Source organism: Coprinopsis cinerea, assembly GCF_000182895.1.
Source record: "Coprinopsis cinerea okayama7#130 chromosome 10 map unlocalized cont3.10, whole genome shotgun sequence".
In the NCBI taxonomy this organism is placed as follows: domain Eukaryota; kingdom Fungi; phylum Basidiomycota; class Agaricomycetes; order Agaricales; family Psathyrellaceae; genus Coprinopsis; species Coprinopsis cinerea.
The window spans coordinates 328,742-346,273 of NW_003307535.1; the positions used below are offsets into that span (position 1 = coordinate 328,742).

Below are 17,532 nucleotides of genomic sequence, written 5' to 3' on the forward strand. Positions count from 1 at the left end.
GCTGAACCCTAGCTGTGGACTGTTCACGCATTGGCTGCTTGAGGCGATCGAGAATCCCAAAAAAGCCTACCACTCTATCGAAACAGGGAAATTAAGCCCCAGGTCGGGTCTCGTACCAACTATCCCCGCCACCATCAACGTCAATGGCTGATGTCGCCATCGCAATCTGGGGTAAAAGTGCATGAATCGAGTAATAAAGGCGATTTGACGAGGGTCGCTTGACCTCTCGGATACTTTTCATTTGTCAGTTGTCACCTATCGGGTTCATGCGAGTGGGGATGAGGGATGTGATTATCAAGGGGGTTGAGCTCTTCTTGTGCTCTGTGTGTGGCACGGTGGAGGACATCGCTTAGATACTGGGTGATTTAATGACATCGTACTTGCTCAGTGACCCATGTCTATCAAGAGACCTTGTTCTTGGATTGAATATGAAGTGTCAGATGAGGTGGTGGCACTGTTTGTTGGCGTGTTCTGGATTCTGAGAGACGGTATTCCATGCTGTACTGATAGCCAGTTGCTCGCTCTGTCGTCGGCTATTGTGATCTTGTTTTATTGAACGCAGTATATGATACCCCGCATGATCAACGAGGAGGTGGCAAACCACGCCTTGGCGGGAGAGAAGTTCGCTATGTCGGGTCGCGTACGTACACCGTGCTGAGCATCGCACGAATAGATGAGTTCTATAAAGTCTTCTCAGACATTTGTGACCAGTTATACGCCGAACAAGAAGTTATCAAAAGCAAAGGTAACGGGAAACCCGACACTGCGAATTCACAATTTCCGCCTCTCATTTCATTTCGCTCATCCTTTCTGAAGTACGTTTTGCCGTACAAACCTCTTAGTAATAATGGGCGTGAGGTATTCTTGGCTGGGCGTTCGCCAAATGAAACCTCGGGTCTGACTCCAAACTCTCTTCACCAGCAACTCGACACATAAACCTACTCTACACTCCCACCCCAAAGGTAAATAGACATCCTTGAGAGATAAGTTCAAGTGAAAGTGAGAGCATGTCCGGTGAATTAGCAAAAGGGTTTCCCTTCCTCCTACGGGATTATCGGCATCTGTAAATAACACGAAGCCACTCCGCGACTCTCGTATGTACCTCCCGGGATTTACGACAGCCTCTACAAACTGCGCACCAAGCAACGCCGCAGTTTGACTGCGGGGAACTCGCTAATGAGTCAGGGTCCCCATCACCGCCGACTTTTTGTCCTCCATTACCAAACAACCCTTCCTGCATCCTGTTCGACCCTGGGTGGATCACAGCACAACTAACTTTGGTGTAGACCCCGGTAGCGGATTCGAGCTCGAGAAAACAGCATCTGTGAAGGGCGCGCAACGCAGTCCACAACCTCGGAAATTAATCACACTCTACCTTTCCCCTTCATTAAAACCTTTTAATTTCGCGTCGACGACTCCATCATCGCGTTTTTGTGCTTTTATTGAGTGGGCGGCAAAGCCGCTGATGCCGCCGCTGCCGATCTGTGATTCGGGCGCTTAATGTCTGAACTTGAATATTGCCGACGGCAAGAATCTTGGGTCGGAAAGTTCCCCCAGAATGGTAGGGGTTCGATCCCGTATTTGGACCCTGAGATCCTGGGAGGTTTCGCGGATTGGCCGTTGCTCTCTTGGGAGGGTTATAGGGATAGCGCGAAGGAGCGATGATCGACGCTAGACCTTAACTTGAAGGGGTGTCTGGACTCTGAGCGGCTGGTCACATTGTTCTCTGTGCTCCACAGACAAGCTTGCAGAAGAGCTTCCGCGAGTGCCACCATCTACTCTACTGGAGAGGGAGAAGCATGCGCAGGCTACCCGCGAGCGCTGAAATGTGGCACCTTGGGCCTCAAGGCGCTCGAGATGCCTATCCATAATCCAACGCTCTCGCCAACCTCCTATGTATCATTTCCCCGTGAAACCCACCCGCACAACTGCCTACATGCATGAATACAACACGCATGCAGGCAAGGTTTCTGATGGCTCTTCTGACGCGAAGCATTTCTGTAAATACAAAACTGAATGGGTCGCGGGTTCAGAGCCAGCGCCCTGTGACATCACCTATATGTATGTACCTCCTGAGCACATAATGATACCCTCACGTGTCATCCTCGGGATCACTACTCATTGCTCTCCATACGGCAGGAGAGGAACGACCGGGAGGGTCCGTCCAAACCCAAAAACCAGGTTGACGCGCTCTACATACAGCTGAATGAAAGTTGATTCCTTTTGCAGGAAAACCAGTCCGGTCCCGCCCTCTCGGGTTTACCTCGCTCGTCGGGGCACCGTATTCTGGGTTCAGTCCGAGCGCCGACAGAGCAGTGAGGAAAAGAACAAATCTGTCGGACTCGCTGGAAAGAAAAAAAGAACCCGTCTTCTGTCGTTGGGTTGAACTCCAAGAGTCCAACTCGGGTTTTCTGAATTCTCAGTTTGTTCTCAGTTCTGGGAGTTTTGATGGGTGATTATCGATGACGCATTTCGCACCTTTTTCGACCGGACGATTTACTTCCTTTTTGGGCGTTGGCGTTTAGAAAAGTGGAGGGGTTGGATATATTTGGAAGGTGACCCCTGGGCGCCTGTTTTTCTGACTTGCACGTTTTCTGTGGGGTCGCCGATTGTGGGTGATTTGGTCGTCGTGAATCAGAATAGAAGTATGTATATAGTGTGGTGGGTGGCCGGTGTGGCGGTATGGGGATGGGATGGGAACGGGCGGGCGTAGTAGGCTATAGGAAGTCGTCTGTAGGTGCTCTTGTGGGTGATCGGAGGTGCTTTGCTCGTCGTAAAACGTGTTCCCACATCTGCATCAGTGCATTCGGGAAAGGTAAAAAGGAAGCTCAGCTGCGTCTCCTCCCGTCTGATTAACGTTGTTCGAACTGGTTGTGGGAGGTGGGTGAGGCATTTATGGGTATATTGAGAAGGTATCTATGTACTGACATTGTTCTCTGGGAATAGTAGGCGCGATTGACGTGCGGAGGAATGTGTGATTGACGACTTTTGGAGTGGGTGTTGTTGCGTTGTGGATTTCAGGCGCTTTGGAGGTGCGGGAGAAGCTGGATAATAGAAGCGAGTAGAAGCGCTCGTGGGGGTACTATTACTCTTGTCGTACGTGACTGCCGGCGGCGCCAGGTAGGACAGGTGTGACTCAGGTGTATGTTCGGGGCTGTGGAATTCGAATAAGCGCTCGTTGGCTTGAATCTTGAAAGTGGCCACCCACGGCCAGTACGGAGCTCGTTCATAAGCTATTGGTTCGTTTGGAAGTTCATTAATACTTGGTCTATTAATGAACTTGATTCGTGGATTCGGATTCCCCGCACTTTTCATCTTGTGAATGTTGCCCACCAGTAGTTCCGTGGAGCAACGCGGTCTGGTGACTGTGATCATCAATTGGATTGAAGCCTTTGTATTGTATTGCATAGAATTGTATTGAATCTGGGCCTGAGGGCCTGACGACCGGTTTACTCACCTGAACGAAATACACTGCTTACTTGCTCTATAATTACTTGAATGGATGTCTGTGGTGAGAGAGCGCTGGAAGGAGGGGACCGTGCTCCGATGTCCGTGGAGTCGAAGCTCAGCTCAGTCGAAGCGAAGCGAAACGCTGGGCAAATTCACTGCTTTTCATGAGCGTTTCTGATTGCCGGTGTGTGGGTGGAATATTTTTGTACTGGCCCATGAGGAGAGAGCTTCGGGGATGAGAGCTTCGGGGTTGGGAGCTTCTTGTTTGAGGAGCTTCATGTTTGGGGAGCTTCGTGTTTGGGGAGCTTCGGGTGGTTAAGAGCTTCGGGTTCGTGTTCGAAGAGACCGGTGTTCACACTCCCCGCCAGTTTCCCCTTCAACTTTGCCATCCTTATACGCTCGAAGTGGAATTGAAAATTCCGGGTTCTTCATCCTCGTTGCTCTTGTTCCACTCCCGGCGTCTATGCATATGGTTGACTCGGGTGCTTATTCCCATCGCTTAGAGTCCTTGTAGTACCATGCGTGATCCCTAGCATTGGGAGGTAAATGTTTATCTACTGTCTGAGACTACGTTTGTGCATTGTCTAATGGGAGGAAGGTTCCTTTGTTCCACTGTCCACAGGCCTAGCAAAGGAGATGGAGAGGCGAATAGGCGTATGTCTAGAACATGGAGAGACCTTTGGGACTTGCCTCGAGGTTTTAATTTACGGTTGAGCGGTGCGCTTGGGATAGTTTGTAGGTAGCCTATCGTTATGATATATAGATTCTGGAGACCTATCGCTACGATATATAGATTCTGGAGACCTATCCTTACGATATATAGATTCTGGAGACATATCGTTACGATATAGATAGATCACGGAACGCTATCGGTATGATAATGAATGAATGGAATATCCCAGATCTATATACCTCCACGGGCGCGAAGCCCCGCGTGATGTCTTTCTGCCTGTTGGCAGTCTCTCTCAACCACTCTTTGATTATTCAAGATTTCATTCGGTCGAGTTTTGTATACACCAGGGGTACTATGTAAGAGACCTGAAGCGCTCTGGAACTATCTAAAAAACCATCTAATCTGCGTAACTTGAGCTTGTAGGTATTGTTTATCTCAACGCCTCGTTGCGATGCGATAATTTCAGAGACGGTGATTTGTATGTTTGAACAGGGATTGAAACATAGGTTTTCGTATTCATAGGCCCAAGTTTGTATTGGAGTGTAAGTCTAAGGCACGCTTGCTGGGTTATGGGCATCCTCCAAAGAAGAAGAAGACAAAGGAGAGGAGCTTCTTCTTCCTTCTCCTTTCTTCTTCACGCGTACGTTACATATGTCATCGTTCTTGTATTTAATATCATACAGGGCTCCCGTGTCCCGTGGCCAATAGTGACTGGTGCTTTCAACTACTAGTACTAGTGCCTCCTGCGTCGCGTTGGGTTATGTGCTGGAGTCAGACGACGTCGGTTAAGCGATAGAACGAATCCAGAACGTTTAACGCGTCTTTTTGGTGGAGCGAGTACATATGTATGCCGTTTTCTGAGGGGTACCAAGTTCTGAATTTACGTAGACTCTACTTACAGTATGACTTGGATGATCATGAGGCGTGTATGGTATCTGGAGAAATAGGAATTTGAGGGTCGCGTGTTTGGCTCGAGCTCCCATTCGTCGCGCCAGTGACTGGTCCTGGCCGTGGGATCTGGGAGCTCTGGTGTTCTTTTCGTATGTGGTGGAGTGGAGAGGGATATAGTATGAACGTGTTATTAGTATGTTTTTTCTCATTGTCAGTTCATGGTGATTGATTCAAGAAACAAGTCGGTCATGCAATTGATCCAAGAAGCGCGCGTCCGGCTGTGGTTCCAAATTCCTTCGGTTGTTGCGACCTTTCGGATATGATTGGAGTATAACATTTCGAACTGGTTATAAGTACCAGGCAAAGAGTACAAAGGAGTGCGTGTCGGGCCCGGGGGGTCGTACGCTGTCGGAAGCATGCATTACATGCCATACAACGATCTACTTATTTAAGTACTCCTTTTTATATGTCGTGATGCTGTCGGATCGAGAACAAAAAGTCGGTGGATAAAAGAAATTTCCATCCCATCCGCGAGTCGCGACGCGACGACGTGGAGGTTTGCTGTTCGTTGGGGCAAGGAGAGAAGAGAGGGGTACAACAAAATGATCTCCATTGACATACATATGGACGTTCTCGCCGGTCGGTCAAGCTCGGGGCTGTCGGGTCGGGAAGTTGGGGTTGGAATATTCGACTTCTGGATTAGGTTGCCTAGCCCCAGAGGTCTTAACAGCAGTATGCCAAGTCGGAAGAAAAGAATCAAATAATCAAGAAATCAATTTATTTGGCAGAACGGTTTTTGACACCACCAAACCGCTGCGTGAGCATGAGCGCATCGCCTTTTTCGCCCTGTGCCCTTCAACCTCCTGTCAATGTTAGGTCCCGAGCGGCGAAATGATGGCGACGAACACGTCGAATCGGTATTATGCGCAGGCAGAGAGAGAGAAACGGACAACGTTGCTGCCCAATGGCAAATGAGGAATACAGCATTCAGTTTGACAGTCCAGCCAACGTTTCTACAGCATGTTTTTTCGAGTTCGTGGAGAGGGAACGATGTTGCCGCTCTGGGCAGTTGTGGACCTGTGGATTAGATGGAACGGCAGAAGGTCGGTGGAAAGAAAGAAGGAAGGAAGGAAGGACTCGGATGCCCAGGGGGGATGAGGATGATGATGATGATGGAACGAATTGGACAATCCAGCGAGGTCTCGCATCAAACCTGGAATGGGATGGCTCTGGGATGTGGTGGTGTGGTGTGGCTCTCCTGTCGACAGACACGAGGCAGGGACAGAGACAATGTGGGTTCGGTAACTGACCGAAATCCGAAACAAGACAGAGATTCTGATCAACTTTCTGCTTGCATCGGTTCTCTCGGTGCGAAAAACCCAAGTCATATGGTGTGTTTGGTGGTTGTTCGTCCGTACGGACGAGCTGAAAGCGGAGTTTGATTGCGGAGTTTGGTTTATTGGAAGCGACTGTAATTTAGATTCTGGGCCATTTTTTCGGTTGCCCAATCTGGATCTGTGTGCTTTTAGCTATAACGAGGGCTTGTATCCAACAACTTTGCTCTTTTCAAACCCGGTCTCCCTTCTCCCTCTTCTCCTCTCTCTCTTTTTACGACCTTTTACGTTCGTAAATGCCCGCCATCCTCAATCTCAAGTTCAAGGTGAGCTCGCTGTTTGGGCTGATGTTGACCAACCACCGCTCATCCATACTGTGCACAGGGCAACAAGTCGTTCGTCCCATTCAGCAACCTCAATGACACCGAAGCTTTGACGAAGACTTGGAAGGTAGAGAGAGAGACGTCCCGCTCCCCCCACCAGCCCGTCTGATCGCGTTTCTGCAGGTCTGCACCAAGGTCGCGAGTTTCCTGGAGCAGGGCCAGCGCCTGGAGAACCTCAGCTGGCGGCTGTGGCACCTGCAGAACCTCATCGTCGACACGGACAACGCCAAATCCAAGCGCGAGTTTAGGAAACTCTCGAAATGCATGGGCGACAAGCTCGACAAGGAGAAAGGAAGGTGAGCCCCTCTTCTTCTAGATCTCCCGCCGCCGCTTTCTCCGATCCGGAGCGGCAACCAAAACCCTGAACCCTGGCGCGCGCTCACCCAACGTCGTCGTCGTAGGAGTATCGAGGAGCTCGAGGCCCCCGATTTCAAACGCAACTCGTCCGTCGAGCTCATCCAGCAACGAGCAGCAGAGAAGGAGCGTCTCAGAGATGCCAAGCCCGGCACTATCAAGCGCATGCAGTTCACCTTCAGCATCGACCAGCCCACCCCGGCACCGACCACCATCCAAGTCAGAAAACCCAACGCCGCCGACGCGAGCAAGAGGAAGCAGGCGACGTCGAGGGGGGCGTCGCAGGACAACAACCAGCAGAACGCGCAGCAAGACGCCACCATGTCCGACGCGACTGCGCACAATTCGGGATCGGTCTCTCTCAAGTTCCCCTCGATTTTCTCGAGCGATTTTGGGCCTCATGCGCTGCTCTACCCCACACCGACGCTCACCAACACCTTGAACTATGGCGAGGGGCTCAACCCCCCGACTGCCAACCGCGACTCGTTCTCGATCGCGCGGCCGACGATCGAGCTCCCTCTGGACGAGCTCCTCCACCATGTCGATGGTGGTGAGACCAACGAGATGTGGTCCCAGCAACAGTCCGCCAGCAACACCCAGCAGACGTCTGAGGACGTCACGATGGCGCCCCCGTCGACTTCCGCACTTGGCCCACCCACCACCACCGTCCCCCTCGTCTCAAACAACAAGCGATCGGCAGCCTCGATGGAGGCCGAGGAGGCTCAACCCGAGACACCCGCCGAGCCCGAGACCACCATCACCATCCCAGCTCGCCCAACCAAAAAACACACCCGCTCGGCCAGCAGATCCTTCAGCCAAGGAAATGCTGTCGCCTCCACTTCCTCCGCAGTCCCTCCTCTCTCGCAGACAGTCAGAGAAGTCCTTCCCGAAACGGTAGCACCCTCAAAAGTCAACGAGCTTTTCAGCAACCCCGCTCCTGCACCCAGATCCAGCGGCCGCCCGTCTCTCACTGTTCGAACCCAGAGCAGCACGACGACACGTTCCTCTGGACCCGGAGCCACGGCTACCAACCTCAATACCACTACCACCAATCTCCGCAACACTGGTAACTCTGCTCCCGGTGGGGTCAAGGCTGAATGCTCCAACTGCGGAGCCACCCACACCCCTCTTTGGCGCCGAGGGCTCAACGATGAGCTCAACTGCAACGCTTGTGGTCTCTACTGCAAGTTGCACAAGCGTCCTCGCCCCAAGAGCATGCGCAACAACCATGGAGAGGGTCGGCAACAGGTTCAGCCCCGTCAAGAGACTGTCGACGTCATGGCCCAGTGCTACAACTGCCATACCACCGCTACCCCGCTTTGGAGGAAGGATGACGAGGGCAAGACCGTTTGCAACGCGTGAGTTTGTTTTGGTATTCGTTCTTTCGAAGCTGTCGCTTAGACTTTATGGTTTCTTCTAGATGCGGCCTTTATTACAAGCTTCATGGTTCCGCTCGCCCCATCTCCATGAAGTCGGATGTGATTCGCAAACGTTCGAGACACGATGCCCGCCGTGGCAACAGTGTTGAGGACACTGCTTCGACGAGCCCTGGCACCAACAGCCGGCGTAACTCTCCTGTCCCCGAGCAAACTCAACCAACGCTCGCTCCTGACACTTCGACTGCACCCGCCGCCTATGATTACACCGAGGATATGGACTACCGGCACAACACTTCCGAGCTCATGAATGCTCTTGGAACCCATGACCCCGCCACCACCTCCGCCATGTTCTCTTCCGCCTTCTCCTTCCAGTACCCTGGACCCTACCACCCCGACTACCTCGTCCAGATGTACACCGCTCCCCAGGACCCCCTTCCCTTTGCCCACGTCGACACCTCATCGTCCTCCTCGGAGCACGATCCTTCTTTGAGCCCGCGAAGCTCCAAGAGGCGGCGGATGAGCACCGACTCTACCTCTGAGCCTCCCCAGTCCGCGGTCTCGTACAACTCGTACAACGAGGGCTTCTCGTCGGCGTCGTCGACGAGTTCGCACTCTCAACGGGGCTCGATGGACTTCCCTTATAGTGCCGGCAGCTCGACGGGTCCTGCTCTCCGTGGATCTGGGAATACCTTCTGGCACCCGCCCATGCTCCCTCAGGGCGACGAGCACTCGCAGCTGTTCCACCCGCCGATGGTGACGCCCGGTATGGTGCAGCACACCAGCGGCGGCGAGGGCCACTCGAGTGATTCGAGCGGGAGCGGCACTGGCACCACCAACAACAGCAGCAACAACAACGGCAGGGGGAGCAGCAACAGTAACGGCAGCGGCAGCGAGCGGTCGGGAAGTAACGATGATTCGCCTATGGACTATCTTCATCCGCCGATGATGAGCCAGGAGGAGGAGTTGTTTTCTGCGTATTTGCATCCGCCTATGGCTATTCCTGAGGATGGGCCTGGTTCGACTGGTGTGCATGGGGGGTTGCATTTTGATTATGGGCATACGTTTGAGCATGATGCTAGTATGCGGGTGTATTAGTTGGTCTTCGTCTTCGCCGCCGCCGTCGTCGACATCCGCTTCGCCACCCTCGTCGTCGTCGACGTCTGTGGCATCGGTATTCGTCATCGTCATCGGCATTCGTCCTCGGCATACTCTTTTCCCTTTCACGACTTCGACACGACCCATCACGACCCTCTCCACATTTTCCACATTCTTATCTGCAAGCTTTCTTTGCTATCCCCTGCATGCATAGAAAATGGCCCTCCTCTTCCTTTGCATCGATTTGTTGTTCCTTCTTTCTTTGCCTGGCAGCATCCCACTCTCGTCGCACGCACATACCATTTTTTTTTCTACTCGCATCAAGGTTCGAGCGCAAAACCATCTTCCGACTCTTCGAAAAATCGACAAAAACCCGAAAACTCATCGCATTTTTTCTTTCCGCTTCCGACTCCAGCAAGCAAGCAAGCATGAAGATTGGCCGATAACTACAACAACATGGTTTCCGACCTTCCAGCATCCAGCATAACCTTTCACATGTTCAAGTCTTATCACTAGCATTTTTTCTTTTTCTTCGAGACATATCGACATCGGCATCCGACTTCGACTTGGCTTTTTTTTCTTTTTTTTCAAACATCAACATCGACATCGACATGGCGTCTATCCTTTATCTTCAAGCTTCAACACATTGGCATGGCCTCTTTTCAACTATCCACATCGACATCAACATCGGCATCCGAGTTTTATTCAACATTATGAGCATCAACATTCAACATGTGCCCCTCTTCCTCCTCCTGGATTGATTGTACCTCGTTTCTCTTCATCGTCCGTTTCCTCTTTCTTCATCGTCATGGTCCTCTTCATCCTTTCTCCACATCCTCGTTTCTCTACATCCTCGTTCCTCTTCATCATCGTCCTCGTTCTTCTCCATCATGGTCCCTTTTATCCTCTTTCCTCCTCATTGTCTCTCATCGCATACTATCTTTATCGCGAAGGGCTTGCGCGTTTCCAAGATCCCCACCAAAGTAACACGAAAAGCGGTTTTATATCTTATATTATCATCCCATCCCAAACCCATTGTATTGTACTATAACTTTACCCAGTCAAGTGTTTGTTTTTTTCTTGTCATCATGTGCGCCCTCTCGTCATCGTCATCTTCGTGCACCTCCTCGTCCGTCGTCGTCGTCGTCGTCGGTGGTGGTGGTGGTGGTGGTGGTGGTGGTGTGTATCGCCGTCCGAGGCGTCGTCGTCATGCCCTCATCCGAGTCGTTGGTGGCATCCGAATCGTGCCCCTCGTCGTCGTCGTTGGTGGCGTTGAAAAAAGAAGAGAAAACCCCCTCTTCGCAATCATGGCCTCCTCGCAATCATGTACATATTCAAGCTCCTTTCTTCATCTTGACATGTATTCCTTTCCTCATCACTACATGTATTCCCTTCCTTCGCTTGCCAACTTGTAATTTCTTTCCTCGTCGTTACCTGCATTCATTTCTTCATCTTGACGTGTAATTCCTTTCATCATCGACATCCATTCCACCTCATACCTCGCGTTCAAACGTTCAAGCGTGTTATTTATTTAACCCCTATCGCTGCTTACGACGCGTCGAGTCAGCCGCCGCTTGTCGGACGTCTGTTCTTCCTCTTCTCTGCATACACTTCCACCTCCGCGTACATCACCTCCATGTATTTCGAAAAAAGAATGGATAACTTTTTTGGGTTTCACTTGGATGTTTTAAATTTCTTTTCGAGTGGTTCGAAGCTCTTGGACATTGCTTTCGATCGAGTGGTTCGATGTGCCGTGCGATGAAGAGAGTCAAGTGTTGGGTTGATTAATGATTACAGGAGGGAAGGAGGGTTCATGGGCTGGTGGTGTAATAATGAGGTGCGTCGTTGTGGGTTGGGCTAATATTATTGGTGGTGTATGTTTCTGACGTGTATACCTTTTCTCTGTCTGTCCAGTGTGTCTACAGCGGGGTCTAGATAGATGGTCTGTCTAGCGCGATGAGCTTGTCTAGCGCGACGGACGCGCATATAGGTGACTACCCCGGTTTTCGCGCGTCGTTCCGTGCTTGGACATTAATTTATTACCCGCCCAGTCGCAGGAAGCATCTCAACCCCCAGGAAGCACCATCAGAATACGAAGAGAATATTCCCCTCTATCTATCCGCTCGCTCGCTCGCTCCACACATCCCATGGCCAAACGTCGCGGCCTCGTTGCAAATGCGAACCGCGATGGCAGCTTGAAGCCCAACGTGACCACCGCTGACAAAAAAGTTCCCCTCAATCTCAACAAAAATGACAAGAAAACGCGATCGGAGAGCTCACATGAGCTCTCCCTATTTCTGGCGCGGTTTCCACAGCCTGAAAAGAAGGCAGGCGATGGATATGTAGATTGCGGTGGTGTAGTTTGAGCGGCGGGGGGTCGATCATGAAGGATGATGAAGGGGTGGGTGACCCGGTGATTCGAACTGAACTCTTTGTGATGTTCTGACACTTGTGAACTTGGCTCAAAGACGCCTGAGGTTCTGATGTTTGAGGCTTGATGTTTGAAGCTGACGTTTGGACAGGCAGGCCACGTTTTTTAATGAGCGGTTGCGCGACGAGGTGAGTAGTGTTCTCCGTCGTTGCTTCTTCTAGCTCGGTATTCGATAATACTCATTCTCGTAGCGCAGACTCTAATGTCGCCTGAAACGGCGAGTCGGAATGGGGCCTGGCGGGCTCTCGCACCCCCCAGCGCGGTGGCTACGGCTGGTGACTGTGACCACGCTCCACCCTGACCGGTCATCCGGTCTCCATAACATCCCAAGGTCATACATGGGCCCATGGCACGGCGGCTCGCCTCTTCTTACCCGTTTTGTCGTTTCGCCGTCGGGAGTCGGGGCGTGATGCCTGTTTGGAGCCCCTGCGGATGCCCGCCGGGGTAATTCCTTCGGTTAAGGGAAGGCTCTTTCGGTTAGGGGCAGGAATCTTTCGGTTACTAGGGGAAGGAATTTGAAGGACTGGGGTATAATTCCCCTGCTCAGTGCTCAGGGGAAAGAGAAGGATAGGATTACCGTTACCTGGCCCGGTCAACCGAATGTGATTGGGAGTTGGAATTTGCGAATGCTTATCGTCACCCTCCCTATTTCTTGGGAGGATCTGGGGTAGTGAAGGCTCAGGAGAGCGGGGGTTATCTTGCCTGTATTTTTGAAGAGGTAAAGTTGGTGGACCACCTCCACTGGATGGGTTCTTTAGGGACCAAAGGTAGGAGGGTTCGAACGCGAATGAGATATTGCGTTTCGTTCCCCACTGACGAGCCGTATCTTCCACCACCACCACCTCCCTCGTTCTGTGCTATCCAATCCAATTCTAACGAGATAACGACCACTCAAAAGAACCACTCACAACCTTTCCTAAATAGCTTTCTTCCGACCAACGTTCCAGGCTCAAATGCCCATAACCCAGGCGCCTCTACACACCATCAACCAAGCACAGAACTTCTCGAATCCATTATCCGTGCCGACTCCTCTGAATCACCCAACGCCATCAAAGGAGACAAATCGCCACAACTCCATACCGCCCTAATGGCTGCTTCTTTCTAGCTTCTTTGTACTCAGCTGGTCTTGTGGAAAACGGCCCTTACGCAGCCGAGAGTATGTACGTACCGTATGTATGTCTAACTGGCTGTCTGTTCTGGCCGTCCGTACGGCTGTCAATGTCAAAAGAATCGAAGATTCAAGATTCAAGAATCAAGAAGCAGGGATTCTATGTACATGTCTTGCGAGAGACTCGAGGAACCTTGACAGGGCCGAGAAGCCAGTTTGATTCGGGAATCGGGAGTGGTGGAAAGGGGAATTTTTCGAAGGTCTTGGGGTGTGTGTGCCGGTTGACAAAAAAAAAGGGAGACGGGCGTGATATGTGCATATGTACATAGACAGACTACCTGGACGGTGGCGTCGCCCTAATAGGGTGGGTGGGATGAGACCTTTGCTGATCCTCCGAGTTAATCCCTAAATTAAAAAGAGACGTTTCTGAAGGAGTGTTCTCTTGATGGGTGTGGACTTGTTCTGTTGTCTATGCGGAGACGGTTGCAACGTGTCTTTGGTAGTATGGACTAGCGTAAGCTCAAGTCTAGAGACAAGGGGCGCGTTCTCCTTTTTTCCTTTGTGTTTGGGTTCTGACAAGCTCTTCTAAATTTGAGACTTGAACGGGATCTGTCGGTAGTGTTGTAGTCATTGGTGGAGATGAAGGGGACGGTGGGTGCCCGAAAGTAGATATGTTGATTCAACTTCTGGGCCTGGAAGGAGAAAGGAAGGGCATTCCGTTTGAATACGAGTGTCTATCAGCCTCTCGTTGAACATCGGAACGAAGTTCGAACAAGCAAGTCTGTCTTCCTTTCTTCCAGTGTGAAATATAATTGGTGTGATTGGCGTCGATCACAGAGACTTCCAATAGAACGGCTTGTAGGGTACAAGGCTGTTCGAGATAAAGGCTGACACGCTGGCGGAAAATGCTAAGACCTCTTTCTAGTCTTTTTGGGACTCTTTTTCTGCCTCGTGTTGGTGTGTTTCGCGGGAAATGCCATCTGGGATGATCATGAAGCTTCTTCTGTGTTCAGATTGGTGGTAGAATGGCTTAAGATCCGACGACTAAGCTCGCAGAGAGCGTCCCTTCGACGGGGTATTGGCCTTCGTGGTGAAGGGTAGGAGAAACAGTTGAAGCTCGAACTTGAAGTTCAATTGCGGATTCATCCTTTGGAGTGAATGCCCCGAAATACCTGGTATCAGAGGCTGTTGGATTTTTGGGCACGAGTTGGCGATAAAGGAACACCTGGGATGACGTAGTTTTGGAGGGGGAAGAGCATGGTCGGAGAACCAGGAGATCCATATCCACGGTTGAGTCTGTGAGTCACACGGCAGACGGAGTACCGCCCTGTAAGGTTTGCGGTTAGCATCCCACATGGAACTGAACAACGGGGTGGAAACTCTGAAACTGTTAAATTTGTGGTAGGGAGCGAAGTACAAGGAACGAAACGGTTGGATTTGCTCCGGTCTATTATAATTATGTACTTAGTGATACCTCCGACTCGCAACGATCTAGTCCGGGTGGTTCGTGTACTGGCGCAGTTGCGCTGTACCATGTGCGCAACGCGCCTCGTGTAGATGCCAATGGATAGAGCGGCTTCGAGGTCTATTTATAGCGTCAGCTGGCGGCTGGGCGCTTGCCGTGCGCACTGCCTGATCAATTTTTTGATGCGATACATGCCATCTTATCTATATCCCGACACAGCCCCTCTCCGTCATTTTAGCCCATCATAATTGCTATGTTCACCTCCTAGTCCTTGAATCCCGTCGCTTCGCGACAGAAGATTTTCGTTCAGTCTATTGCTGTTCGTGGAGTGGGATTACGACGGCTTACTAGGATACGGGCACAGCGCAGAAGATTTTCGCGGAAACGATGTTCAGACGAGAATCGGGCGCTCAGCGAGGGTTCGTAGTGCCATCATTCTTCGGCGATTTCTACTCTGAGTAAAGCAATGGAGTAGTCGCGTGGTCCTATTCTCGGGACACTATTCTGGGGAAATCTCAAATGGGTTGGGGAAGTATGACCACCCAACGAGTGAAGACAGCAGCAATGTTTGGTACGAGGGTTCTACTATTCCAGTCTCTGCCTATTCTTACCTTTGTGGTCTCGAATGGGATGAGGCGTCGACAGACTGATCTCCGCTTTGTTCTCTCTTTCTCATTCATGCACGGCGTGACGTATGTACTTCCAAGGACGCGCGCCTAAAACGCGCTCAGGCTAGTGGCTTCCAGCGGGGGTGTTTCGTGTGTTTTCCGGCTCACTAGCTTCTAATCTGGCGTGTATCCAAAGAGTAAAGATAGATAAATCCTATCGAGTATCTACTAGTCACACTATTGATTTTCGAGGAGATCCTTCAATGACTCAATTGCTTGGTCAATGACCATTGAGTACTTGGTGTACCATCCGAAATCCGAAAAATCCCGCTCAAGTCGCTTTCGACGCCACCCTCGAATGCGGTCTGCTCGGACTTTGGAAAGTGAGCGCTGACTGGTAGGCACCATTGGTGAAGAGGGAGGTAGTCCTTGAGATGACTTCTCGGCGCTGTTTAGGTTGCGAGTGGGAGAGGGTGCGTCCGACCCGAACATCACGGATTCAAGTTAGGACTTGGGGAACTTGGGTTCTTTGAGCCTTTTCTCTGGACCAACGCAACGATGGTACGAGTTAATAATAATGCCCTGGCGGAATTAGAGAGTGTAAGCCATCCGTATATGAAAAACGAATGAATCACCGGCGATAATCGGATTGGTCTTGTCCATGTCACGTTCAGGACTATCTTACACCACAACCTACTTGTACCGCTCCAAAGGATATTGGAGTCCAAACCAATGTGACTGCGTAGACGAGAAGGCAAACTCTACGAACCCAAATAATCTGTGAGCCCTTGAGATGCCTATAAAGGGTAGGTAAGTACCCATCTAGGACAGCGTATTAAGACCAACGACCTGCTGAACGAATTGGTATCAATTTCGCTTATACAGCAGGAAAGCGTTTACGACTATGTATATTGGTCAGTACCCACGCCCGCTTCAGAGTCTAGGCAGAGCAAAGCGCACTCACAGTACAAATACGCAAGGTATGATTCATCCAACGAAGAGAGGCTCCATACTCTGTTTCCTCGCACACTCTTCTTCCGCCGGGACTTCAATGGTTCTCCGGTCGTAACCTTGAGTGGCATATCCGTACAGACCCACCAAGCATGTATGCACAAGTGTTGCATGCAACGAAGTGTGCGATGTCCAGCCCCTCGGTCAATTATCGAGAAATGGAAGCGTCGGTTGGGAGATAAGGCCGAGTTAAAGCGGGCACGTAAGGAGAGAGATGTCCCACTATATCTTGGCATATTTCGGTACATAATCGTGTTTTTTGGAGCATCTCTTTTGGTAATACGAGACCTAGATGAGGCCAACAACACGATCGTGTGCGCCGGAAGCAAGCCATTTGGGACAATCACACGTGGCGATCGTGATCCCGCATCAATCCCAAATTGGCAGTCCTCCCGCCCCTCGGAGGCTTGGCGTCGTACTAGCCAAATAGACTCGATTTCGTCTCTTCGTCGAAAAAGGGACGAATATGGGCAAGAACCACAAGGGCAGGGTGGATTGAAGTGTTGCAGACTGTACCGATCTCGGACTGCATTTGTATATTCTCCTCCATCATGATAATTTGCATTTCACCCCCATAACTTCCAACAGTGCTGTTTCGCGGTTCTATTCATTGAGGCGCTGACTTCCAGCTTGTTCATTTGGGGAAGACAATTGATAAGATGTTACGCCGAGGGCGACATTGAGTTGATAGCTTGCTTGGGCGTTCCTCCTTGGAGCTAATTTGTATAGCTGCTAGGTAATGGGATGATTGTGTCAGAAATCAGGATTGAAGCGCCCACTGTCAACTGTTCGACGAACATGTTTTGATAAGTCGATTCAGCGAAAGTCACCGAATACAAATTGTAAAGTTGAGGATACATGCGGTCAAACGCTGAGTGCTGTGTGCAAGTATGTGGGTTTTTTCACGGCGGTCCCGAAGTCGCTCGTCCACATCCGCGTCGGATGATGTAAAGGTGAAAACAATAAGGAATAGCCTCGAGACTATCCACAGAGCTCTCAGCCGGGCAATTCAAAGTGGTCAAAAATAGATCTAGTTATAGACTTCCAATCCCTCGGAGTCCCTATCGTTAGCCTTGGATTCTCGTAAACGAGGAAAATAGAACTGTACATACCGTTGCCAACACGATTGCGGTCAGCGTTTGAAACCGTCCATTGAGATAAACCGCTTGCCCCAAACCCTTAGGCAATTGGACCTCTCCGAAGGTAAAGACATGGATTTCTAAATTTCTTTACAGAAAATCAACAAAAACCGATGAGGATATCAGACATGTGGCTGAACTAAACTGGTCAATACATAAAACGCCGAGTAACCATTCCTGTTCGAAGTGTTTACAGACCGAAAGTAGGATT

At 50.8% G+C, this 17,532-nt stretch overlaps 3 protein-coding genes across 3 annotated transcripts; all 3 read left to right on the forward strand.

Moving 5' to 3' along the window:
- Positions 1 to 5,616: 5,616 nt before the first annotated feature.
- Positions 5,617 to 6,323, forward strand: CC1G_15255 (hypothetical protein; the record flags this gene model as incomplete). Its single annotated transcript, XM_002910301.1, has 2 exons — positions 5,617 to 5,746; positions 6,034 to 6,323. 2 exons carry the CDS (start codon positions 5,617 to 5,619, stop codon positions 6,321 to 6,323), a joined length of 420 nt encoding a protein of 139 aa, XP_002910347.1.
- Positions 6,324 to 6,644: 321 nt separating this feature from the next.
- On the forward strand, positions 6,645 to 9,559 carry CC1G_01569 (GATA-binding factor 6-B; the record flags this gene model as incomplete). The annotated part of the gene is made up of 5 exons (XM_001833840.1): positions 6,645 to 6,674; positions 6,733 to 6,798; positions 6,855 to 7,027; positions 7,133 to 8,443; positions 8,506 to 9,559. The coding sequence occupies 5 exons, from the start codon at positions 6,645 to 6,647 to the stop codon at positions 9,557 to 9,559; spliced, it is 2,634 nt and encodes an 877-aa protein (XP_001833892.1).
- Positions 9,560 to 10,647: 1,088 nt separating this feature from the next.
- On the forward strand, positions 10,648 to 11,494 carry CC1G_15256 (hypothetical protein; the record flags this gene model as incomplete). The annotated part of the gene is made up of 3 exons (XM_002910302.1): positions 10,648 to 10,970; positions 11,357 to 11,396; positions 11,474 to 11,494. 3 exons carry the CDS (start codon positions 10,648 to 10,650, stop codon positions 11,492 to 11,494), a joined length of 384 nt encoding a protein of 127 aa, XP_002910348.1.
- Positions 11,495 to 17,532: the final 6,038 nt, after the last annotated feature.